Here is a 26,632-nt window from a genome sequence, read left to right as displayed (position 1 = left end):
GTGAGTGACTGAGTGACTGAGTGAGTGACTGAGTGACTAAGTGACTAAGTGAGTGACTGAGTGAGTGACTAAGTGACTGAGTGAGTGACTAAGTGAGTGACTAAGTGACTAAGTGAGTGAGTGACTAAGTGAGTGACTGAGTGACTGAGTGAGTGAGTGACTGAGTGAGTGACTAAGTGAGTGACTGACTGAGTGAGTGACTGAGTGAGTGACTGAGTGACTAAGTGACTAAGTGAGTGACTGAGTGAGTGACTAAGTGAGTGACTGAGTGACTGAGTGAGTGACTAAGTGAGTGACTGAGTGACTGAGTGACTGAGTGAGTGACTGAGTGAGTGACTGACTGAGTGAGTGACTGAGTGAGTGACTGAGTGACTGAGTGAGTGACTGAGTGACTAAGTGAGTGACTGAGTGAGTGACTAAGTGAGTGACTGAGTGACTGAGTGAGTGACTAAGTGAGTGACTGACTGACTGAGTGAGAAACTAAGTGACTGACTAAGTGAGTGACTGAGTGACTAAGTGAGTGACTAAGTGAGTGACTGAGTGAGTGACTAAGTGAGTGACTGAGTGAGTGACTAAGTGACTAAGTGAGTGACTGAGTGAGTGACTAAGTGAGTGACTGAGTGACTAAGTGAGTGACTAAGTGAGTGACTGAGTGACTAAGTGAGTGACTGAGTGACTGAGTGAGTGACTAAGTGAGTGACTGACTGAGTGAGTGACTGAGTGAGTGAGTGACTGAGTGAGTGACTAAGTGAGTGACTGACTGAGTGAGTGACTGAGTGAGTGACTGAGTGACTGACTGAGTGAGTGACTGAGTGAGTGACTGAGTGACTGAGTGAGTGACTGAGTGAGTGACTGAGTGACTGACTGAGTGAGTGACTGAGTGACTGAGTGAGTGACTGAGTGACTGACTGAGTGAGTGACTGAGTGACTGACTGAGTGAGTGACTGAGTGAGTGACTGAGTGACTGAGTGAGTGACTGAGTGACTGAGTGACTGAGTGACTGACTGAGTGAGTGACTGAGTGAGTGACTGAGTGAGTGACTGAGTGAGTGACTGAGTGACTGAGTGAAAGAGTGAGTGACTGAGTGACTGAGTGAGTGACTGAGTGAGTGACTAAGTGAGTGACTGACTGAGTGAGTGACTGAGTGAGTGACTGAGTGACTAAGTGACTAAGTGAGTGACTGAGTGACTGAGTGACTGAGTGAGTGACTGAGTGACTAAGTGACTAAGTGAGTGAGTGACTAAGTGAGTGACTGAGTGACTGAGTGAGTGACTGAGTGAGTGACTGAGTGAGTGACTGACTGAGTGAGTGACTGAGTGAGTGACTAAGTGACTAAGTGAGTGACTGAGTGAGTGACTAAGTGAGTGACTGAGTGACTGAGTGAGTGACTAAGTGAGTGACTGAGTGACTGAGTGAGTGACTGAGTGAGTGACTGAGTGACTGAGTGACTAAGTGAGTGACTGACTGAGTGAGTGACTGAGTGAGTGACTGAGTGACTGAGTGACTGAGTGAGTGACTGAGTGACTAAGTGACTAAGTGAGTGACTGAGTGAGTGACTAAGTGAGTGACTGACTGACTGAGTGAGAAACTAAGTGAGTGACTAAGTGAGTGACTGAGTGAGTGACTGAGTGACTGAGTGACTGAGTGAGTGACTGAGTGACTAAGTGAGTGACTGAGTGAGTGACTAAGTGAGTGACTGAGTGACTGAGTGAGTGACTAAGTGAGTGACTGACTGACTGAGTGAGAAACTAAGTGACTGACTAAGTGAGTGACTGAGTGACTAAGTGAGTGACTAAGTGAGTGACTGAGTGAGTGACTAAGTGAGTGACTGAGTGAGTGACTAAGTGACTAAGTGAGTGACTGAGTGACTGAGTGAGTGACTAAGTGAGTGACTGACTGACTGAGTGAGAAACTAAGTGAGTGACTAAGTGAGTGACTGAGTGACTAAGTGAGTGACTAAGTGAGTGACTGAGTGACTAAGTGACTAAGTGAGTGACTGAGTGAGTGACTAAGTGACTGAGTGAGTGACTAAGTGAGTGAGTGACTAAGTGACTAAGTGAGTGAGTGACTAAGTGACTAAGTGAGTGACTGAGTGAGTGACTAAGTGAGTGACTGAGTGACTGAGTGACTGAGTGAGTGACTAAGTGAGTGACTGAGTGACTGAGTGAGTGACTGAGTGAGTGACTGAGTGAGTGACTGAGTGAGTGAGTGACTGAGTGAGTGACTGAGTGACTGAGTGACTGAGTGAGTGACTGAGTGACTAAGTGACTAAGTGAGTGACTGAGTGAGTGACTAAGTGACTGAGTGAGTGACTAAGTGAGTGAGTGACTAAGTGACTAAGTGAGTGACTAAGTGAGTGACTGAGTGACTGAGTGAGTGACTGAGTGAGTGACTGAGTGAGTGACTGACTGAGTGAGTGACTGAGTGAGTGACTGAGTGACTAAGTGACTAAGTGAGTGACTGAGTGAGTGACTAAGTGAGTGACTGAGTGACTGAGTGACTGAGTGAGTGACTAAGTGAGTGACTGAGTGACTGAGTGAGTGACTGAGTGAGTGACTGAGTGAGTGACTAAGTGAGTGACTGACTGAGTGAGTGACTGAGTGAGTGACTGAGTGACTGAGTGAGTGACTGAGTGACTAAGTGACTAAGTGAGTGACTGAGTGAGTGACTAAGTGACTGAGTGAGTGACTAAGTGAGTGACTAAGTGACTAAGTGAGTGAGTGACTAAGTGAGTGACTGAGTGACTGAGTGAGTGAGTGACTGAGTGAGTGACTAAGTGAGTGACTGACTGAGTGAGTGACTGAGTGAGTGACTGAGTGACTAAGTGACTAAGTGAGTGACTGAGTGAGTGACTAAGTGAGTGACTGAGTGACTGAGTGAGTGACTAAGTGAGTGACTGAGTGACTGAGTGAGTGACTGAGTGAGTGACTGAGTGAGTGACTGAGTGAGTGACTGACTGAGTGAGTGACTGAGTGAGTGACTGAGTGACTGAGTGAGTGACTGAGTGACTAAGTGAGTGACTGAGTGAGTGACTAAGTGAGTGACTGAGTGACTGAGTGAGTGACTAAGTGAGTGACTGACTGACTGAGTGAGAAACTAAGTGACTGACTAAGTGAGTGACTGAGTGACTAAGTGAGTGACTAAGTGAGTGACTGAGTGAGTGACTAAGTGAGTGACTGAGTGAGTGACTAAGTGACTAAGTGAGTGACTGAGTGACTGAGTGAGTGACTAAGTGAGTGACTGAGTGACTAAGTGAGTGACTAAGTGAGTGACTGAGTGACTAAGTGAGTGACTGAGTGACTAAGTGAGTGACTGACTGAGTGAGTGACTGAGTGAGTGACTGAGTGACTAAGTGACTAAGTGAGTGACTGAGTGAGTGACTAAGTGAGTGACTGAGTGACTGAGTGACTGAGTGAGTGACTAAGTGAGTGACTGAGTGAGTGACTGAGTGAGTGACTGAGTGAGTGACTGAGTGAGTGACTAAGTGAGTGACTGACTGAGTGAGTGACTGAGTGAGTGACTGAGTGACTGAGTGACTGAGTGAGTGACTGAGTGACTAAGTGACTAAGTGAGTGAGTGACTAAGTGAGTGACTGAGTGACTGAGTGAGTGACTGAGTGAGTGACTGAGTGAGTGACTAAGTGACTGAGTGAGTGACTAAGTGAGTGAGTGACTAAGTGACTAAGTGAGTGAGTGACTAAGTGACTAAGTGAGTGACTGAGTGAGTGACTAAGTGAGTGACTGAGTGACTGAGTGACTGAGTGAGTGACTAAGTGAGTGACTGAGTGACTGAGTGAGTGACTGAGTGAGTGACTGAGTGAGTGACTGAGTGAGTGAGTGACTGAGTGAGTGACTGAGTGAGTGACTGAGTGACTGAGTGACTGAGTGAGTGACTGAGTGACTAAGTGACTAAGTGAGTGACTGAGTGAGTGACTAAGTGACTGAGTGAGTGACTGAGTGAGTGACTAAGTGACTAAGTGAGTGACTGAGTGAGTGACTAAGTGAGTGACTGAGTGACTGAGTGAGTGACTAAGTGAGTGACTGAGTGACTGAGTGAGTGACTGAGTGAGTGACTGAGTGAGTGACTGACTGAGTGAGTGACTGAGTGAGTGACTGAGTGACTAAGTGACTAAGTGAGTGACTGAGTGAGTGACTAAGTGAGTGACTGAGTGACTGAGTGACTGAGTGAGTGACTAAGTGAGTGACTGAGTGACTGAGTGAGTGACTGAGTGAGTGACTGAGTGAGTGACTAAGTGAGTGACTGACTGAGTGAGTGACTGAGTGAGTGACTGAGTGACTGAGTGAGTGACTGAGTGACTAAGTGACTAAGTGAGTGACTGAGTGAGTGACTAAGTGACTGAGTGAGTGACTAAGTGAGTGACTAAGTGACTAAGTGAGTGAGTGACTAAGTGAGTGACTGAGTGACTGAGTGAGTGAGTGACTGAGTGAGTGACTAAGTGAGTGACTGACTGAGTGAGTGACTGAGTGAGTGACTGAGTGACTAAGTGACTAAGTGAGTGACTGAGTGAGTGACTAAGTGAGTGACTGAGTGACTGAGTGAGTGACTAAGTGAGTGACTGAGTGACTGAGTGACTGAGTGAGTGACTGAGTGAGTGACTGACTGAGTGAGTGACTGAGTGAGTGACTGAGTGACTGAGTGAGTGACTGAGTGACTAAGTGAGTGACTGAGTGAGTGACTAAGTGAGTGACTGAGTGACTGAGTGAGTGACTAAGTGAGTGACTGACTGACTGAGTGAGAAACTAAGTGACTGACTAAGTGAGTGACTGAGTGACTAAGTGAGTGACTAAGTGAGTGACTGAGTGAGTGACTAAGTGAGTGACTGAGTGAGTGACTAAGTGACTAAGTGAGTGACTGAGTGAGTGACTAAGTGAGTGACTGAGTGACTAAGTGAGTGACTAAGTGAGTGACTGAGTGACTAAGTGAGTGACTGAGTGACTGAGTGAGTGACTAAGTGAGTGACTGACTGAGTGAGTGACTGAGTGAGTGAGTGACTGAGTGAGTGACTAAGTGAGTGACTGACTGAGTGAGTGACTGAGTGAGTGACTGAGTGACTGACTGAGTGAGTGACTGAGTGAGTGACTGAGTGACTGAGTGAGTGACTGAGTGACTGAGTGACTGAGTGACTGACTGAGTGAGTGACTGAGTGAGTGACTGAGTGAGTGACTGAGTGAGTGACTGAGTGACTGAGTGAAAGAGTGAGTGACTGAGTGACTGAGTGAGTGACTGAGTGAGTGACTAAGTGAGTGACTGACTGAGTGAGTGACTGAGTGAGTGACTGAGTGACTAAGTGACTAAGTGAGTGACTGAGTGACTGAGTGACTGAGTGAGTGACTGAGTGACTAAGTGACTAAGTGAGTGAGTGACTAAGTGAGTGACTGAGTGACTGAGTGAGTGACTGAGTGAGTGACTGAGTGAGTGACTGACTGAGTGAGTGACTGAGTGAGTGACTAAGTGACTAAGTGAGTGACTGAGTGAGTGACTAAGTGAGTGACTGAGTGACTGAGTGAGTGACTAAGTGAGTGACTGAGTGACTGAGTGAGTGACTGAGTGAGTGACTGAGTGACTGAGTGACTAAGTGAGTGACTGACTGAGTGAGTGACTGAGTGAGTGACTGAGTGACTGAGTGACTGAGTGAGTGACTGAGTGACTAAGTGACTAAGTGAGTGACTGAGTGAGTGACTAAGTGAGTGACTGACTGACTGAGTGAGAAACTAAGTGAGTGACTAAGTGAGTGACTGAGTGAGTGACTGAGTGACTGAGTGACTGAGTGAGTGACTGAGTGACTAAGTGAGTGACTGAGTGAGTGACTAAGTGAGTGACTGAGTGACTGAGTGAGTGACTAAGTGAGTGACTGACTGACTGAGTGAGAAACTAAGTGACTGACTAAGTGAGTGACTGAGTGACTAAGTGAGTGACTAAGTGAGTGACTGAGTGAGTGACTAAGTGAGTGACTGAGTGAGTGACTAAGTGACTAAGTGAGTGACTGAGTGACTGAGTGAGTGACTAAGTGAGTGACTGACTGACTGAGTGAGAAACTAAGTGAGTGACTAAGTGAGTGACTGAGTGACTAAGTGAGTGACTAAGTGAGTGACTGAGTGACTAAGTGACTAAGTGAGTGACTGAGTGAGTGACTAAGTGACTGAGTGAGTGACTAAGTGAGTGAGTGACTAAGTGACTAAGTGAGTGAGTGACTAAGTGACTAAGTGAGTGACTGAGTGAGTGACTAAGTGAGTGACTGAGTGACTGAGTGACTGAGTGAGTGACTAAGTGAGTGACTGAGTGACTGAGTGAGTGACTGAGTGAGTGACTGAGTGAGTGACTGAGTGAGTGAGTGACTGAGTGAGTGACTGAGTGACTGAGTGACTGAGTGAGTGACTGAGTGACTAAGTGACTAAGTGAGTGACTGAGTGAGTGACTAAGTGACTGAGTGAGTGACTAAGTGAGTGAGTGACTAAGTGACTAAGTGAGTGACTAAGTGAGTGACTGAGTGACTGAGTGAGTGACTGAGTGAGTGACTGAGTGAGTGACTGACTGAGTGAGTGACTGAGTGAGTGACTGAGTGACTAAGTGACTAAGTGAGTGACTGAGTGAGTGACTAAGTGAGTGACTGAGTGACTGAGTGACTGAGTGAGTGACTAAGTGAGTGACTGAGTGACTGAGTGAGTGACTGAGTGAGTGACTGAGTGAGTGACTAAGTGAGTGACTGACTGAGTGAGTGACTGAGTGAGTGACTGAGTGACTGAGTGAGTGACTGAGTGACTAAGTGACTAAGTGAGTGACTGAGTGAGTGACTAAGTGACTGAGTGAGTGACTAAGTGAGTGACTAAGTGACTAAGTGAGTGAGTGACTAAGTGAGTGACTGAGTGACTGAGTGAGTGAGTGACTGAGTGAGTGACTAAGTGAGTGACTGACTGAGTGAGTGACTGAGTGAGTGACTGAGTGACTAAGTGACTAAGTGAGTGACTGAGTGAGTGACTAAGTGAGTGACTGAGTGACTGAGTGAGTGACTAAGTGAGTGACTGAGTGACTGAGTGAGTGACTGAGTGAGTGACTGAGTGAGTGACTGAGTGAGTGACTGACTGAGTGAGTGACTGAGTGAGTGACTGAGTGACTGAGTGAGTGACTGAGTGACTAAGTGAGTGACTGAGTGAGTGACTAAGTGAGTGACTGAGTGACTGAGTGAGTGACTAAGTGAGTGACTGACTGACTGAGTGAGAAACTAAGTGACTGACTAAGTGAGTGACTGAGTGACTAAGTGAGTGACTAAGTGAGTGACTGAGTGAGTGACTAAGTGAGTGACTGAGTGAGTGACTAAGTGACTAAGTGAGTGACTGAGTGACTGAGTGAGTGACTAAGTGAGTGACTGAGTGACTAAGTGAGTGACTAAGTGAGTGACTGAGTGACTAAGTGAGTGACTGAGTGACTAAGTGAGTGACTGACTGAGTGAGTGACTGAGTGAGTGACTGAGTGACTAAGTGACTAAGTGAGTGACTGAGTGAGTGACTAAGTGAGTGACTGAGTGACTGAGTGACTGAGTGAGTGACTAAGTGAGTGACTGAGTGAGTGACTGAGTGAGTGACTGAGTGAGTGACTGAGTGAGTGACTAAGTGAGTGACTGACTGAGTGAGTGACTGAGTGAGTGACTGAGTGACTGAGTGACTGAGTGAGTGACTGAGTGACTAAGTGACTAAGTGAGTGAGTGACTAAGTGAGTGACTGAGTGACTGAGTGAGTGACTGAGTGAGTGACTGAGTGAGTGACTGACTGAGTGAGTGACTGAGTGAGTGACTAAGTGACTAAGTGAGTGACTGAGTGAGTGACTAAGTGAGTGACTGAGTGACTGAGTGAGTGACTAAGTGAGTGACTGAGTGACTGAGTGAGTGACTGAGTGAGTGACTGAGTGAGTGAGTGACTAAGTGACTAAGTGAGTGACTGAGTGAGTGACTGAGTGAGTGACTAAGTGAGTGACTGAGTGAGTGACTAAGTGACTAAGTGACTGAGTGACTAAGTGAGTGACTGACTGAGTGAGTGACTGAGTGAGTGACTGAGTGACTGAGTGAGTGACTGAGTGACTAAGTGACTAAGTGAGTGACTGAGTGAGTGACTAAGTGAGTGACTGAGTGACTGAGTGACTGAGTGAGTGACTAAGTGAGTGACTGACTGACTGAGTGAGAAACTAAGTGACTGACTAAGTGAGTGACTGAGTGACTAAGTGAGTGACTAAGTGAGTGACTGAGTGAGTGACTAAGTGAGTGACTGAGTGAGTGACTAAGTGACTAAGTGAGTGACTGAGTGACTGAGTGAGTGACTAAGTGAGTGACTGACTGACTGAGTGAGAAACTAAGTGAGTGACTAAGTGAGTGACTGAGTGACTAAGTGAGTGACTAAGTGAGTGACTGAGTGACTAAGTGAGTGACTGAGTGAGTGACTAAGTGAGTGACTGAGTGAGTGAGTGACTGAGTGAGTGACTAAGTGAGTGACTGAGTGACTGAGTGAGTGACTAAGTGAGTGACTGAGTGACTGAGTGAGTGACTAAGTGAGTGACTGAGTGACTGAGTGAGTTACTGAGTGACTGAGTGAGTGACTAAGTGAGTGACTGAGTTACTGAGTGACTGAGTGAGTGACTAAGTGAGTGACTGAGTGACTGAGTGAGTGACTAAGTGAGTGACTGAGTGAGTGACTAAGTGAGTGAATGAGTGACTGAATGACTGAGTGAGTGACTAAGTGAGTGACTGAGTGACTGAGTGAGTGACTAAGTGAGTGACTGAGTGACTAAGTGAGTGACTGAGTGACCGAGTGACTAAGTGACTGAGTGAGTGAGTGACTGAGTGACTGAGTGAGTGGGTGAGTGAATGAGTGGGTGAGTGGGTGAGTGGGTGAGTGGGTGAGTGAGTGACTGAGTGAGTGAGTGACTAAGTGAGTGAGTGACTAAGTGACTGAGTGACTAAGTGAGTGAGTAAGTGAGTGACTGAGTGACTGAGTGAGTGAGTAAGTGAGTGACTAAGTGAGTGGGTAAGTGAGTGAGTGAGTGGGTGAGTGAGTTAGTGAGTGAGTGAGTGAGTGACTAAGTGAGTGACTAAGTGAGTGAGTGACTAAGTGAGTGACTAAGTGAGTGACTAAGTGAGTGAGTGACTAAGTGAGTAACTAAGTGAGTGACTAAGTGAGTGAGTGACTAAGTGAGTGACTAAGTGAGTGAGTGACTACGTGAGTGACTACGTGAGTGACTAAGTGAGTGAGTGACTAAGTGAGTGACTAAATGAGTGACTAAGTGACTAAGTGAGTGACTAAGTAAGTGAGTGAGTGACTAAGTGAGTGACTGAGTAACTAAGTGAGTGACTACGTGAGTGAGTCACCAAGTGACCGACGGACCGACTCCCTGACTCACCTCCCTTGTAGACGTTCCCATGCCAGGGCCGAGGACGTCCGTGGTGAGTGGGCTGCAGGCGGGCCCTCGATACACAGCCACCGTGGCCGCTAGGACACGGGCAGGCTTGGGCCCAGCTGGGCCTCCACTCACCTTCACACTCTCTGCCTCACCAAGTGAGTCACTCACTTAGTCACTCACTTAGTCACTCGCTTAGTCACTCACTTAGTTACTCACTTAGTCACTTAGTCACTCACTTAGTCACTCACTTAGTCACTTAGTCACTCACTTAGTCACTCACTTAGTCACTCACTTAGTCACTCACTCACTTAGTCACTCTCTCTGCCTCACCAAGTGAGTCACTCACTTAGTCACTCACTTAGTCACTTAGTCACCTTCACTCTCTCTGCCTCACCAAGTGAGTCACTCACTTAGTCACTCACTTAGTCACTCACTTAGACACTTAGTCACTCACTTAGTCACTCACTTAGTCACTCATTTAGTCACTTAGTCACTCACTTAGTCACTCACTTAGTCACTCACTTAGTCACTTAGTCACTCACTTAGTCACTCACTTAGTCACTCACTTAGTCACTCACTTAGTCACTTAGTCACTCACTTAGTCACTCACTTAGTCACTCACTTAGTCACTCACTCACTTAGTCACTCTCTCTGCCTCACCAAGTGAGTCACTCACTTAGTCACTCACTTAGTCACTCACTTAGTCACTCACTTAGTCACTCACTCACTTAGTCACTCACTCACTCACTTAGTCAGTCACTTAGTCACTTAGTCACTCACTTAGTCACTCACTTAGTCACACACTTAGTCACTTAGTCACTCACTTAGTCACTTAGTCACTCACTTAGTCACTCACTTAGTCACTCACTTAGTCACTTAGTCACTCACTTAGTCACTCACTCTCTCTGCCTCACCAAGTGAGTCACTTAGTCACTCACTTAGTCACTTAGTCACTCACTCACTTAGTCACTTAGTCACTCACTTAGTCACTCACTTAGTCACTCACTTAGTCACTCACTTAGTCACTCACTTAGTCACTCACTTAGTCACTCACTTAGTCACTCAATTAGTCACTCAATTAGTCACTCACTTAGTCACTCACTTAGTCACTCGCTTAGTCACTCACTTAGTCACTCACTTAGTCACTCACTTAGTCACTCACTCACTTAGTCACTCATTTAGTCACTCACTTAGTCACTTAGTCACTTAGTCACTCACTTAGTCACTCACTTAGTCACTCACTTAGTCACTCACTTAGTCACTTAGTCACTCACTCACTTAGTAACTCACTTAGTTACTCACTTAGTCACTTAGTCGCTCACTTAGTCACTCACTCAGTCACTCACTCACTTAGTCACTCACTTAGTCACTCACTTAGTCGCTCACTTAGTCACTTAGTCGCTCACTCTCTCTGCCTCACCAAGTGAGTCACTTAGTCACTCACTTAGTCACTCACTTAGTCACTCACTTAGTCACTTAGTCACTCACTTAGTCACTTAGTCGCTCACTTAGTCACTTAGTCGCTCACTTAGTCACTCACTTAGTCACTTAGTCACTCACTTAGTCACTCACTTAGTCACTCACTTACTCACTTAGTCACTCACTTAGTCACTTAGTCGCTCACTTAGTCACTCACTTAGTCACTTAGTCATTTAGTCACTCACTCAGTCACTCACTCACTTAGTCACTCACTTAGTCACTCACTCACTTAGTCACTCACTTAGTCACTCACTTAGTCACTCACTTAGTCACCCATTCACTTAGTCACTCACTTAGTCACTTAGTCACTTAGTCACTCACTCAGTCACTCACTCACTTAGTCACTCATTTAGTCACTCACTTAGTCACTCACTCACTTAGTCACTCACTTAGTCACTTAGTCACTTAGTCACTCTCTCTGCCTCACCAAGTGAGTCACTTAGTCACTCACTTAGTCACTCGCTTAGTCACCCACTTAGTCACTCACTTAGTCACTCACTCACTTAGTCACTCACTTAGTCACTCACTTAGTCACTTACTTAGTCACTCACTTAGTCACTTAGTCACTCACTTAGTCACTCACTTAGTTACTCACTTAGTCACTCACTTAGTCACTTAGTCACTCACTTAGTCACTCACTCACTTAGTTACTTAGTCACTCACTTAGTCACTTAGTCACTCACTTAGTCACTTAGTCACTCTCTCTGCCTCACCAAGTGAGTCACTTAGTCACTCACTTAGTCACTTAGTCACTTACTTAGTCACTCACTTAGTCACTTACTTAGTCACTCACTTAGTCACTCACTTAGTCACTTAGTCACTCACTTAGTCACTTAGTCGCTCACTTAGTCACTTAGTCGCTCACTTAGTCACTCACTTAGTCACTTAGTCACTCACTTAGTCACTAACTTAGTCACTCACTCACTCACTTAGTCACTCACTTAGTCACTTAGTCGCTCACTTAGTCACTCACTTAGTCACTTAGTCATTTAGTCACTCACTCAGTCACTCACTCACTTAGTCACTCACTTAGTCACTCACTCACTTAGTCACTCACTTAGTCACTCACTTAGTCACGCACTCATTTAGTCACTCACTTAGTCACTTAGTCACTTAGTCACTCACTCAGTCACTCACTCACTTAGTCACTCACTTAGTCACTCACTTAGTCACTCACTTAGTCACTCACTCACTTAGTCACTCACTTAGTCATTTAGTCACTTAGTCACTCTCTCTGCCTCACCAAGTGAGTCACTTAGTCACTCGCTTAGTCACTCACTTAGTCACTCACTTAGTCACTCACTCACTTAGTCACTCACTTAGTCACTCACTTAGTCACTTAGTCACTCACTTAGTCACTCAGTTACTCACTTAGTCACTCACTTAGTCACTTAGTCACTCACTTAGTCACTTAGTCACTCACTTAGTCACTCAATCACTTAGTTACTTAGTCACTCACTTAGTCACTTAGTCACTCACTTAGTCACTTAATCACTCTCTCTGCCTCACCAAGTGAGTCAATTAGTCACTCACTTAGTCACTTAGTCACTCACTCACTTAGTCACTCAATCACTTAGTCACTCACTCTCTCTGCCTCACCAAGTGAGTCACTTAGTCACTCACTTAGTCACTTAGTCACTCACTCACTTAGTCACTTAGTCACTCACTTAGTCACTCACTTAGTCACTTAGTCACTTAGTAACTCACTTAGTCACTCACTTAGTCACTCACTTAGTCACTTAGTCACTCACTCACTTAGTCACTTACTTAGTCACTCACTTAGTTACTTAGTCACTCACTTAGTCACTCACTTAGTCACTTACTTAGTCACTTAGTCACTCACTCACTTAGTCACTTACTTAGTCACTCACTTAGTCACTCACTTAGTCACTTAGTCACTCACTTAGTCACTTAGTCACTCACTTAGTCACTCACTTAGTCATTTAGTCACTCACTTAGTCACTCACTTAGTCACTCACTTAGTCACTCACTTAGTCACTTAGTCACTCACTTAGTCACTCATTTAGTCACTTAGTCACTCACTTAGTCACTCACTTAGTCACTCACTTAGTCACTTAGTCACTCACTTAGTCACTTAGTCACTCACTTAGTCACTCACTTAGTCACTCACTTAGTCACTCACTTAGTCACTTAGTCACTCACTTAGTCACTTAGTCACTCACTCACTTAGTCACTTAGTCACTCACTTAGTCACTTAGTCACTCACTCACTTAGTCACTTAGTCACTCACTTAGTCACTCACTTAGTCACTCACTTAGTCACTTAGTCACTCACTTAGTCACTCACTTAGTCACTCACTTAGTCACTCACTTAGTCACTCGCTTAGTCACTCACTTAGTCACTCACTTAGTCACTCACTCACTTAGTCACTCATTTAGTCACTCACTTAGCCACTTAGTCACTTAGTCACTCACTTAGTCACTCACTTAGTCACTCACTTAGTCACTTAGTCACTCACTCACTTAGTAACTCACTTAGTTACTCACTTAGTCACTTAGTCGCTCACTTAGTCACTCACTCAGTCACTCACTCACTTAGTCACTCACTTAGTCACTCACTTAGTCACTTAGTCGCTCACTCTCTCTGCCTCACCAAGTGAGTCACTTAGTCACTCACTTAATCACTCACTTAGTCACTCACTTAGTCACTCACTTAGTCACTTAGTCGCTCACTTAGTCACTTAGTCGCTCACTTAGTCACTCACTTAGTCACTTAGTCACTCACTTAGTCACTCACTTAGTCACTCACTCACTCACTCACTTAGTCACTCACTTAGTCACTTAGTCCCTCACTTAGTCACTCACTTAGTCACTTAGTCATTTAGTCACTCACTCAGTCACTCACTCACTTAGTCACTCACTTAGTCACTCACTCACTTAGTCACTCACTTAGTCACTCACTTAGTCACTCACTTAGTCACGCATTCACTTAGTCACTCACTTAGTCACTTAGTCACTTAGTCACTCACTCAGTCACTCACTCACTTAGTCACTCACTTAGTCACTCACTTAGTCACTCACTCACTTAGTCACTCACTTAGTCACTTAGTCACTTAGTCACTCTCTCTGCCTCACCAAGTGAGTCACTTAGTCACTCACTTAGTCACTTACTTAGTCACTCACTTAGTCACTTACTTAGTCACTCACTTAGTCACTCACTTAGTAACTTAGTCACTCACTTAGTCACTTAGTCGCTCACTTAGTCACTTAGTCGCTCACTTAGTCACTCACTTAGTCACTTAGTCACTCACTTAGTCACTCACTTAGTCACTCACTCACTCACTTAGTCACTCACTTAGTCACTTAGTCGCTCACTTAGTCACTCACTTAGTCATTTAGTCATTTAGTCACTCACTCAGTCACTCACTCACTTAGTCACTCACTTAGTCACTCACTCACTTAGTCACTCACTTATTCACTTAGTCACTTAGTCACTCACTCAGTCACTCACTCACTTAGTCACTCACTTAGTCACTCACTCACTTAGTCACTCACTTAGTCACTTAGTCACTCTCTGCCTCACCAAGTGAGTCACTTAGTCAATCACTTAGTCACTTAGTCACTTACTTAGTCACTCACTTAGTCACTTACTTAGTCACTCACTTAGTCACGCACTCACTTAGTCACTCACTTAGTCACTTAGTCACTTAGTCACTCACTCAGTCACTCACTCACTTAGTCACTCACTTAGTCACTCACTCACTTAGTCACTCACTTAGTCACTTAGTCACTTATTCACTCTCTGCCTCACCAAGTGAGTCACTTAGTCACTCACTTAGTCACTTACTTAGTCACTCACTTAGTCACTTACTTAGTCACTCACTTAGTCACTTAGTCACTCACTTAGTCACTTAGTCGCTCACTTAGTCATTTAGTCACTCACTTAGTCACTCACTTAGTCACTTAGTCACTCACTTAGTCACTCACTTAGTCACTCACTCACTCACTTAGTCACTCACTTAGTCACTTAGTCGCTCACTTAGTCACTCACTTAGTCACTTAGTCATTTAGTCACTCACTCAGTCACTCACTCACTTAGTCACTCACTTAGTCACTCACTCACTTAGTCACTCACTTAGTCACTCACTTAGTCACTCACTTAGTCACGCACTCACTTAGTCACTCACTTAGTCACTTAGTCACTTAGTCACTCACTCAGTCACTCACTCACTTAGTCACTCACTTAGTCACTCACTTAGTCACTCACTCACTTAGTCACTCACTTAGTCACTTAGTCACTCTCTCTGCCTCACCAAGGGAGTCACTTAGTCACTCACTTAGTCACTCGCTTAGTCACTCACTTAGTCACTCACTTAGTCACTCACTTAGTCACTTAGTCACTCACTTAGTCACTCACTTAGTCACTCACTTAGTCACTCACTTAGTTACTCACTTAGTCACTCACTTAGTCACTTAGTCACTCACTTAGTCACTCACTTAGTTACTCACTTAGTCACTCACTTAGTCACTTAGTCACTCACTTAGTCACTTAGTCACTCTCTCTGCCTCACCAAGTGAGTCACTTAGTCACTCACTTAGTCACTTAGTCACTCACTCACTTGGTCACTTAGTCACTCACTCACTTAGTCACTTACTTAGTTACTTAGTCACTCACTTAGACACTCACTTAGTCACTCACTTAGTCACTCACTTAGTCACTCACTTAGTCACTTAGTCACTTAGTAACTCACTTAGTCACTCACTTAGTCACTCACTTAGTCACTTAGTCACTCACTCACTTAGTCACTTACTTAGTCACTCACTTAGTTACTTAGTCACTCACTTAGTCACTCACTTAGTCACTTAGTCACTCACTTAGTCACTTAGTCACTCACTCACTTAGTCACTTACTTAGTCACTCACTTAGTCACTTAGTCACTCACTTAGTCACTTAGTCACTCACTCACTTAGTCACTTACTTAGTCACTCACTTAGTTACTTAGTCACTCACTTAGTCACTCACTTAGTCACTCACTCACTTAGTCACTCACTCACTTAGTCACTCACTTAGTCACTCACTTAGTCACTTAGTCACTCACTTAGTCACTCACTCACTTAGTCACTCAGTAGTCACTTAGTCACTCACTTAGTCACTCACTCACTTAGTCACTCACTTAGTCACTCACTCACTCACTTACCTAGTCACTCACTCACTCACTTAGTCACTCACTTAGTCACTCACTCACTTACTCAGTCACTCATTCACTCACTTCGTCACTTAGTCACTTAGGCACTCACTTAGTCACTCACTTATTCACTCACTTAGTCACTCACTTAGTCACTTAGTCACTCACTTAGTCACTCACTCACTTAGTCACTCACTTAGTCACTTAGTCACTCACTCACTTGTTCACTCACTTAGTCACTCACTTAGTCACTTAGTCACTCACTTAGTCACTCACTCACTTAGTCACTCACTTAGTCAATCACTTAGTCACTCACTCACTTAGTCACTTAGTCACTCACTTAGTCGCTCACTTAGTCACTCACTTAGTCAATCACTTAGTCACTCACTCACTTAGTCACTTAGTCACTCACTTAGTCACTCACTCACTTAGTCACTCACTTAGTCAATCACTTAGTCACTCACTCACTTAGTCACTTAGTCACTCACTTAGTCGCTCACTTAGTCACTCGCTCACTCAGTCACTCAGTCCCTCACTCAGTCACTCACTCACTCACTCGCACGCTCAGTCACTCACTCACTTAGTCACCCACTCACTTACTCACTCACTTAGTCTCTCACCTAGTCACCCACTCACTTAGTCACTCACTTAGTCACTCACTCACTTAGTCACTCACTTAGTCACTCACTCACTTAGTCACTCACTTAGTCACTCACTCACTTAGTCACTCACTTAGTCACTTAGACACTCAGTCAGTCACTCACTCACTTAGTCACTCACTCACTTATGTAGTCACTCACTCACTTAGTCACTCACTCACTTAGTCACTCACTCACTTAGTGTGTGTGTCTGTGTGTGTGTGTTTGTGTGTGTGTGTCTGTGTGTGTCTGTGTGTTTGTGTGTGTGTGTCTGTGTCTCTATGTGTGAGTGTCTCTATGTGTGTGTGTGTCTCTGTGTGTGTGTGTCTGTGTGTGTCTGTGTGTGTGTGTCTGTGTGTCTGTGTGTGTGTCTATGTGTGTGTGTATGTCTGTGTGTGTCTGTGTGTGTGTCTGTGTGTCTGTGTGTGTGTGTCTGTGTGTGTGTGTCACTGTGTGTGTGTGTGTGTCTATGTGTGTGTGTATGTCTGTGTGTGTCTGTGTGTGTGTCTGTGTGTGTGTATGTCTGTGTGTGTCTGTGTGTCTGTGTGTGTGTGTCTGTGTGTGTGTGTCACTGTGTGTGTGTGTCTGTGTGTGTGTGTCACTGTGTGTGTGTGTGTCTGTGTGTGTCTGTGTGTGTGTCACTGTGTGTGTGTGTCTCTGTGTCTGTGTGTGTCTCTGTGTGTGTCTGTGTGTGTGTCACTGTATGTCTGTGTGTGTGTCACTGTGTGTGTGTCTATGTGTGTGTGTGTGTGTCACTGTGTGTGTGTCACTGTGTGTGTGTGTGTCACTGTGTGTGTGTGTGTCTGTGTGTGTGTCTGTGTGTGTGTCACTGTATGTCTGTGTGTGTGTCACTGTGTGTGTCTGTGTGTGTCTGTGTGTGTGTGTGTGTGTCTGTGTGTGTGTCTGTGTGTGTGTGTAGGTGTTACTGTCATGGCCGCTGTCTCCATGGTGACTGTGATCTTGATGCTGCTTCTCCTGCTGCTGCTGCACCATCAGACAAGAATCATGTAGGTGGTGATTGTGGTGATTGTGGTGATTGTGGTGGTGATTGTGGTGATTGTGGTGGTGGTGATTGTGGTGATTGTGGTGATGGTGGTGGTGATTGTGGAGATTGTGGTGATGGTGATTGTGGTGATTGTGATGGTGGTGATTGTGGTGGTGGTGATTGTGGTGATTGTGGTAATTGTGATGGTGGTGATTGTGGTGATGGTGGTGGTGGTGGTGATGGTGGTGATGGTGGTGGTGATGGTGGTGGTGATGGTGGTGGTGGTGATGGTGGTGGTGATGGTGATGGTGGTGATGGTGGTGGTGGTGATGGTGGTGGTGGTGATGGTGGTGGTGATGGTGGTGATGGTGATGATGGTGGTGGTGGTGGTGATGGTGGTGATGATGGTGGTGGTGATGGTGGTGGTGGTGGTGATGGTGGTGGTGGTGGTGATGGTGGTGGTGATGATGGTGGTGGTGATTGTGGTGATTGTGGTGATGGTGATGGTGGTGGTGATCGTGGTGGTGGTGGTGATGGTGGTGGTGATGGTGGTGGTGGTGATGGTGATGGTGGTGGTAGTGATGGTGATGGTGATGATGGTGGTGATGATGATAATGGTGGTGATGATGTAGGTGATGATGATGATGGTGGTGATGGTGATGTTGTGATGTTGATGATTGTAATGGTGGTGATGATGACGATGGTGGTGATGGTGATGGTGGTGCTGATGGTGATGATGGTGGTGATGGTGGTGATGGTGGTGATGGTGGTGATGGTGATGTTGTGATGGTGATGATGGTGGTGGTGATGGTGATGTTGTGATGGTGTAGGTGATGATTATGATGGTGGTGATGATGATGATGTTGGTAATGATGGTGTTGATGGTGGTGATGATGATGGTGGTGATGGTGATGATGATGGTGGTGATGATGATGGTGATGTTGTGATGGTGTAGGTGATGATGATGGTGGTGATGGTGGTGTAGGTGATGGTGGTGATGGTAATGTTGATGATGTTGATGATGGTGATGTTGTGATGATGGTGATGGTGATGTTGTGATGTATCCCTGTGTCTTAAGGCTTAGAAATTTTCTGTGGCCAGACATTCCATCACCCATAAACAATCGCCTCTACAAATTCTTCCAGGCAAGTGGAACAATCCCATCAACAACAAAATCATCATCATCATCAATATCATCATCATCAACATCATCATCAGCATCATCATCATCAACATCATCATCAACATCATCAACATCATCATCATCAACATCATCATCAACATCATCATCATCATCAACATCATCATCATCAACATCTTCATCATCAACATCATCATCACCACCATCATCATCATCAACATCATCATCATCATCAACATCATCATCAACATCAACAACAACAACATCATCATCATCATCAACATCATCATCAACATCATCATCAACATCAACAACATCATCATCATCAACATCAACAACATCATCATCATCAACATCATCATCATCACCATCATCAACATCAACATCATCAACATCATCATTAACATCATCATCAGCATCATCATCACCACCATCATCATCATCATCAACATCATCATCAATATCATCATCATCAACATCATCATCATCAACATCATCATCATCAACATCATCAACATCATCATCAACATCATCATCATGATCAACATCATCATCATCAACATCATCATCAACATCATCATCATCAACATCAACATCATCAACATCATCACCACCATCATCATCATCAACATCATCATCATCAACATCATCTTCATCATGAACATCATCACCATCAACATCATCAACATCAACATCATCAACATCATCATCAACAACAACAACATCTTCATCATGAACATCATCAACATCATCATTAACATCATCATCAGCATCATCATCACCACCATCATCATCATCAACATCATCATCATCATCAGCATCATCAACATCATCATCATCAACATCATCATCAACATCAACAACAACATCATCAACATCAACATCATCATCAGCATCATCATCAACATCATCAACATCATCATCAACATCATCAACATCATCATCAACATCATCTTCATCATGAACATCATCACCATCAACATCATCAACATCAACATCATCAACATCATCATCAACAACAACATCATCAACATCATCATCAACATCAACATCATCAGCATCATCATCATCAACATCATCAACATCATCAATATCATCAACATCATCAACATCAACAACATCATCATCAACAACATCAACAACATCATCATCATCAACATCATCATCATCACCATCATCAACATCAACATCATCAACATCATCATTAACATCATCATCATCAACAACATCATCATCAACATCATCATCAACATCATCATCACCACCATCATCATCACCGCCACCATCATCATCAATATCATCAACATCATCAACATCATCATCAACATCATCATCAACATCATCATCAACATCATCAACATCATCATCAAAATCATCATCATCATCAACATCATCAACATCATTATCATCATCATCAACATCATCAACATCATCATCATCAACAATACACTACACTATACACTACTATACACTACACTACTATACACTACACTACTGTACACTACACTACTATACACTACACTATACACTACACTACTATACACTACACTACTATACACTACACTACTGTACACTACACTACTATACACTACTATACACTACACTACTATACACTACACTACTATACACTACACTACTATACACTACACTATACACTACACTCTACACTACACTATACACTGCACTACTATACACTACACTATACACTACACTATACACTACACTATACACTACACTATACTCTACACTACACACTACACTATACACTACTATAAACTACACTATACACTACTATACACTACACTACTACACTATACTATACACTACACTATACACTACTATACACTATACTATACACTATACTACTATACACTACACTATACACTACACTATACACTACTATACACTACACTATACACTACACTATACACTACACTATACACTACACTACACTATACACTACACTATACACTACACTATACACTACACTATACACTACACTATACTCTACACTACACACTACACTATACACTACTATAAACTACACTATACACTACTATACACTACACTACTACACTATACTATACACTACACTATACACTACTATACACTATACTATACACTATACTACTATACACTACACTATACACTACACTATACACTACTATACACTACACTATACACTACACTATACACTACACTATACACTACACTACACTATACACTACTATACGCTACACTATACACTACACTATACACTACACTATACACTACTATACGCTATGCACTACACTATACACTACACTATATACTACACTATACGCTACACTATACACTACACTACTATACACTACTACTATACACTACACTATACACTACACTATACACTACACTATACACTACTATACGCTACACTATACACTACACTATACACTACACTATACACTACTATACGCTATGCACTACACTATACACTACACTATACACTACACTATACACTACACTACACACTACACTATACACTACACTATACACTACGTTTCTCTGTGAGTGTATAATAATAATGTTGATGATGTTGTTGATGTTGTTGTTGATGATATTGTTGATGTTATTGATATTGTTGATGATGTTGTTGATGTTGTTGTTGATGTTGTTGATGTTGTTGATGTTGTTGATGATGTTGTTGATGATGATGTTGTTGATGTTGTTGTTGATGATATTGTTGATGTTGTTGATGTTGTTGATGTTGTTGATGATGTTGTTGTTGATGTTATTGATGTTGATGTTGTTGTTGATGATGTTGTTGATGTTGTTGATGTTGTTGATGTTGTTGATGTTGATGTTGTTGATGTTGTTGATGTTGTTGATGTTGTTGTTGATGTTATTGATGTTGATGTTGTTGTTGATGATGTTGTTGATGTTGTTGTTGATGATATTGTTGATGTTATTGATATTGTTGATGTTGTTGATGTTGTTGTTGATGTTGTTGATGTTGTTGATGTTGTTGTTGATGTTGATGTTGTTGATGTTGTTGTTGATGATGTTGTTGTTGTTGTTGATGATGTTGTTGATGTTGTTGTTGATGTTGTTGATGATGTTGTTGATGTTGTTGTTGATGATGTTGATGTTGTTGATGTTGTTGTTGTTGATGTTGTTGATGATGTTGTTGTTGATGTTGTTGATGATGTTGTTGATGTTGTTGTTGTTGATGTTGTTGATGATGTTGTTGATGTTGTTGATGTTGTTGTTGATGATGTTGTTGATGTTGTTATTGATGTTGTTGTTGATGATGTTGATGTTGTTGATGTTGTTGTTGTTGATGTTGTTGATGATGTTGTTGTTGTTGATGTTGTTGATGATGTTGTTGATGTTGTTGTTGTTGATGTTGTTGATGATGTTGTTGATGTTGTTGATGATGTTGTTGATGTTGTTGATGATGTTGTTGATGTTGTTATTGATGTTGTTGTTGATGATGTTGATGTTGTTATTGATGTTGTTGTTGATGTTGTTATTGTTGATGTTGTTGTTGATGTTGTTGATGTTGTTGTTCATGTTGTGTCTCATGACAACAACCACCCCAGGAAGAGCTTCTCCATCAAGACGACATCACCCAGAAGTTGACAGTGTCCACCTCATCCACCATCACCATCACCTCGTCGTCCAGCAAGGCAAAGCTTCTAGCTAACGATGATGGTGGTGATGACGTGGACGTGGTGGAGGAGGTGGAGGTGATGGTGAAACTATCCCGGGTGAGGATGGTGGTGATGGTGACGTTGATTTTGATGTGCAGACTACTACACTATACACTACACTACTACACTATACACTACACTATACACTACACTACTATACACTACTATACACTACACTACTATACACTACACTATACACTACTATACACTATACACTACACTACTATACACTACACTACTATACACTATACACTACACTACTATACACTACACTACTATACACTACACTACACACTACACTATACACTACACTATACACTACACTATACACTACACTACTATACACTACACTATACACTACACTACTGTACACTACACTATACAATACACTATACACTACACTATACACTACACTATACACTATACACTACACTATACACTATACTATACACTACACTATACACTACACTACTATACACTACACTATACACTACACTACTATACACTACACTATACACTACACTACTGTACACTACACTATACAATACACTATACACTACACTATACACTACACTATACACTACTATACACTACACTATACAATACACTATACACTACTATACACTACACTATACACTACACTATACACTACACTATACACTACACTATACACTACTATACACTACACTATACACTACACTACTATACACTACACTATACACTACACTATACACTACACTATACACTACACTATACACTACACTACTATACACTATACTTTACACTACTATACACTACACTATACACTACACTATACACTACTATACACTACGCTATACACTATACTTTACACTACTATACACTACACTTTACACTACTATACACTACACTATACACTACACTATACACTACACTATACACTACACTATACACTACACTACTATACACTATACTTTACACTACTATACACTACACTATACACTACTATACACTCCACTATACACTACACTATACACTACTATACACTACGCTATACACTATACTTTACACTACTATACACTACACTTTACACTACTATACACTACACTATACACTACACTATACACTACACTATACTCTACACTACTATACACTACACTATAATGATGATGTTGATGATGATGATGTTGATGATGTTGATGATGATGTTGATGATGATGTTGATGATGTTGATGATCATGTTGATGATCATGTTGATGATGATGATGTTGATGATTTTGATGATGATGTTGATGATGATGATGATGTTGATGATGTTGATGATGATGATGATGTTGATGATGTTGATGATGATGTTGATGATGATGATGATGTTGATGATGTTGATGATCATGTTGATGATCATGTTGATGATCATGTTGATGATGATAATGTTGATGATTTTGATGATGATGTTGATGATGATGATGATGTTGATGATGATGATGTTGATGATGCTGATGATGATGTTGATGATTTCAGGATGCAGAAACGGGATCAAGGGACATTCTCCGCTACTTTTCGGATTTGTCGCGACACCAAAACCACCAAAACCACCAAAACCACCACCACAACCACCACCACCGCTATTGTGGTGGTGATGGTGGTGATGGTGGTGATGGTGGCTGTGGATTTGGAGGTTACCAGCGTCAAACAGTGGAGGACTTTTGTGAAGATGGTGATGGTGGTGGTGATAGTGGTGATGGTGATAGTGATGATGATGGTTGTGATGGTGGTGATGGCGGTGGTGGTAATGGTGGTGGTGGTGATGATGGTGATGGTTGTGATGGTGGTGATGATTGTGATGGTGGTGGTGGTGGTGGTGGTGATGGTGGTGGTGATGATGGTGATGATGGTGGTGATGGTGATGATTGTGATGGTGGTGGTGGCGATGGTGGTGATGGTGGTGGTGATGGTGATGATGGTGATGATTGTGATGGTGGTGGTGGCGATGGTGGTGATGGTGGTGGTGATGGTGATGATGATGGTGGTGATGGTGATGGTAGTGGTGGTGATGGTGGTGGTGATGGTGATGATGGTAGTGGTAGTGGTGGTGGTGATGGCGGTGGTGGTGGTGGTAGTGGTGGTAGTGATGGTGGTGGTGGTGGTAGCTGTGATGGTGGTGGTGGTGGTGGTAGCTGTGATGGTGGTGGTGGACGATGGGTCGACTACAAGGGACGCACGCTGGCGTGGTGGAGCGAGGGGCGAGCTTCTGAGGCTGACGAGGAGGTGGAGACGGAGATGGTGGACGAGGTGGAGATGGTGGAGCAAGAGGAGGTGGTGGAGGTGGAGGGAAGTGATGTTAGTTTCTTGTTTACGTTGACGTGAGATCAGAGAGAGATGTGGTGGTGGTGATGGTGGTGGTGATGTTGATGGTGGTGATGGTGATGGTGGTGATGGTGGTGGTGATGATGATGGTGGTGGTGATGGTGGTGATGATGGTGGTGGTGGTGATGGTGATGGTGGTGATGGTGGTGGTGATGATGATGGTGGTGGTGATGGTGGTGATGATGGTGGTGGTGATGGTGGTGGTGATGGTGGTGGTGGTGGTGATGGTGATGATGGTGGTGGTGGTGATGGTGGTGGTGGTGGTGGTGATGGTGGTGGTGGTGGTGATGGTGGTGATGGTGGTGGTGATGGTGGTGATGGTGATGGTGGTGGTGATGATGGTGGTGATGGTGGTGGTGGTGGTGATGATGCAGGTGATGATGGTGGTGGTGATGGAGGTGATGATGGAGGTGGTGGTGGTGATGGTGATGGTGGTGATGGTGGTGGTGGTGATGGTGGTGGTGATGGTGGTGGTGGTGGTGATGATGGTGATGGTGGTGGTGATGATGGTGGTGATGGTGGTGGTGGTGGTGATGGTGGTGGTGGTGATGGTGGTGGTGATGGTGGTGGTGGTGGTGATGGAGGTGATGATGGAGGTGATGATGGAGGTGGTGATGGAGGTGGTGATGGAGGTGATGATGGAGGTGATGATGGAGGTGGTGATGGAGGTGATGATGGAGGTGGTGGTGGTGATGGTGATGGTGGTGATGGTGGTGATGGTGGTGATGGTGATGGTGGTGATGGTGGTGGTGGTGATGGTGGTGGTGGTGATGGTGGTGATGGTGGTGGTGATGGTGGTGATGGTGGTGGTGGTAGTGGTGATGGTGATGGTGGTGGTGATGGTGGTGATGGTGGTGGTGGTGGTGGTGGTGATGGTGGTGGTGGTGGTGATGGTGGTGATGGTGGTGGTGGTGAGGTGATGGTGGTGATGGTGGTGGTGGTGGTGATGGTGGTGGTGATGGTGGGGGTGGTGATGGTGGTGATGGTGATGGTGGTGATGGTGGTGGTGGTGGTGATGGTGGTGATGGTGGTAGTGGTGGTGATGGTGATGGTGGTGGTGGTGATGGTGGTGGTGGTGATGGTGGTGATGGTGGTGGTGGTGATGGTGGTGGTGATGGTGATGGTGGTGATGGTGGTGATGGTGGTGGTGATGGTGGTGGTGATGGTGGTGATGGTGGTGATGGTGGTGGTGGTGGTGATGGTGGTGATGGTGGTGGTGATGGTGGTGATGGTGGTGGTGGTGATGGTGATGGTGGTGGTGGTGATGGTGATGGTGGTGATGGTGGTGATGGTGGTGACGATGGTGGTGGTGGTGATGGTGGTGGTGGTGATGATGGTGGTGGTGGTGGTGATGGTGATGGTGGTGATGATGGTGGTGGTGGTGATGGTGGTGATGGTGGTGGTGATGGTGATGGTGGTGATGGTGGTGATGGTGGTGGTGGTGATGGTGATGGTGGTGGTGATGGTGGTGGTGATGATGGTGGTGGTGATGTTGGTGGTGATGGTGGTGGTGATGGTGGTGGTGGTGGAGGTGATGATGGTGGTGGTGATGGAGGTGGTGGTGATGGAGGTGGTGATGGAGGTGGTGCTTTGTGTTATGGTCAGATTGTGTGTTCAATTTTCAATATAAATAAATAATCACAACTTTGACCTGTTGAGTCGCTCACTCACTCACCCACTCACTCACCCACTCACTCACCCACTCACTCACCCACTCACTCACTCACCCACCCACTCACTCACCCACCCACTCACCCACTTACTCACTCACTAACCCACTCACACTCAGACACTCACCCA

General features: G+C 44.0%; 1 protein-coding gene across 1 annotated transcript in view; it reads left to right on the top strand.

Moving 5' to 3' along the window:
* The window catches only part of LOC142922561 (uncharacterized), a gene marked incomplete at its 3' end in the record, with an annotated part of 41,954 nt that extends 17,421 nt beyond the window's left edge, over positions 1 to 24,533 (top strand). The window contains exons 4-8 of the mRNA XM_076063347.1: positions 9,417 to 9,560; positions 17,588 to 17,675; positions 18,732 to 18,798; positions 22,376 to 22,543; positions 23,987 to 24,533. Of these exons, the coding sequence (XP_075919462.1) occupies positions 9,425 to 9,560; positions 17,588 to 17,675; positions 18,732 to 18,798; positions 22,376 to 22,543; positions 23,987 to 24,533 (1,006 nt within the window). The remainder of the gene's footprint in view (positions 1 to 9,416; positions 9,561 to 17,587; positions 17,676 to 18,731; positions 18,799 to 22,375; positions 22,544 to 23,986) is intronic.
* Between the last annotated feature and the right edge of the window lie 2,099 nt (positions 24,534 to 26,632).

This window comes from Petromyzon marinus, unplaced genomic scaffold, assembly GCF_048934315.1.
Source record: "Petromyzon marinus isolate PM22_M1 ecotype Great Lakes invasive population unplaced genomic scaffold, UKy_Petmar_22M1.pri1.0 PM_Scaffold_101, whole genome shotgun sequence".
Classification (NCBI taxonomy): Eukaryota; Metazoa; Chordata; class Hyperoartia; order Petromyzontiformes; family Petromyzontidae; genus Petromyzon; species Petromyzon marinus.
This window is presented reverse-complemented; position numbering and strand designations above follow the sequence as displayed.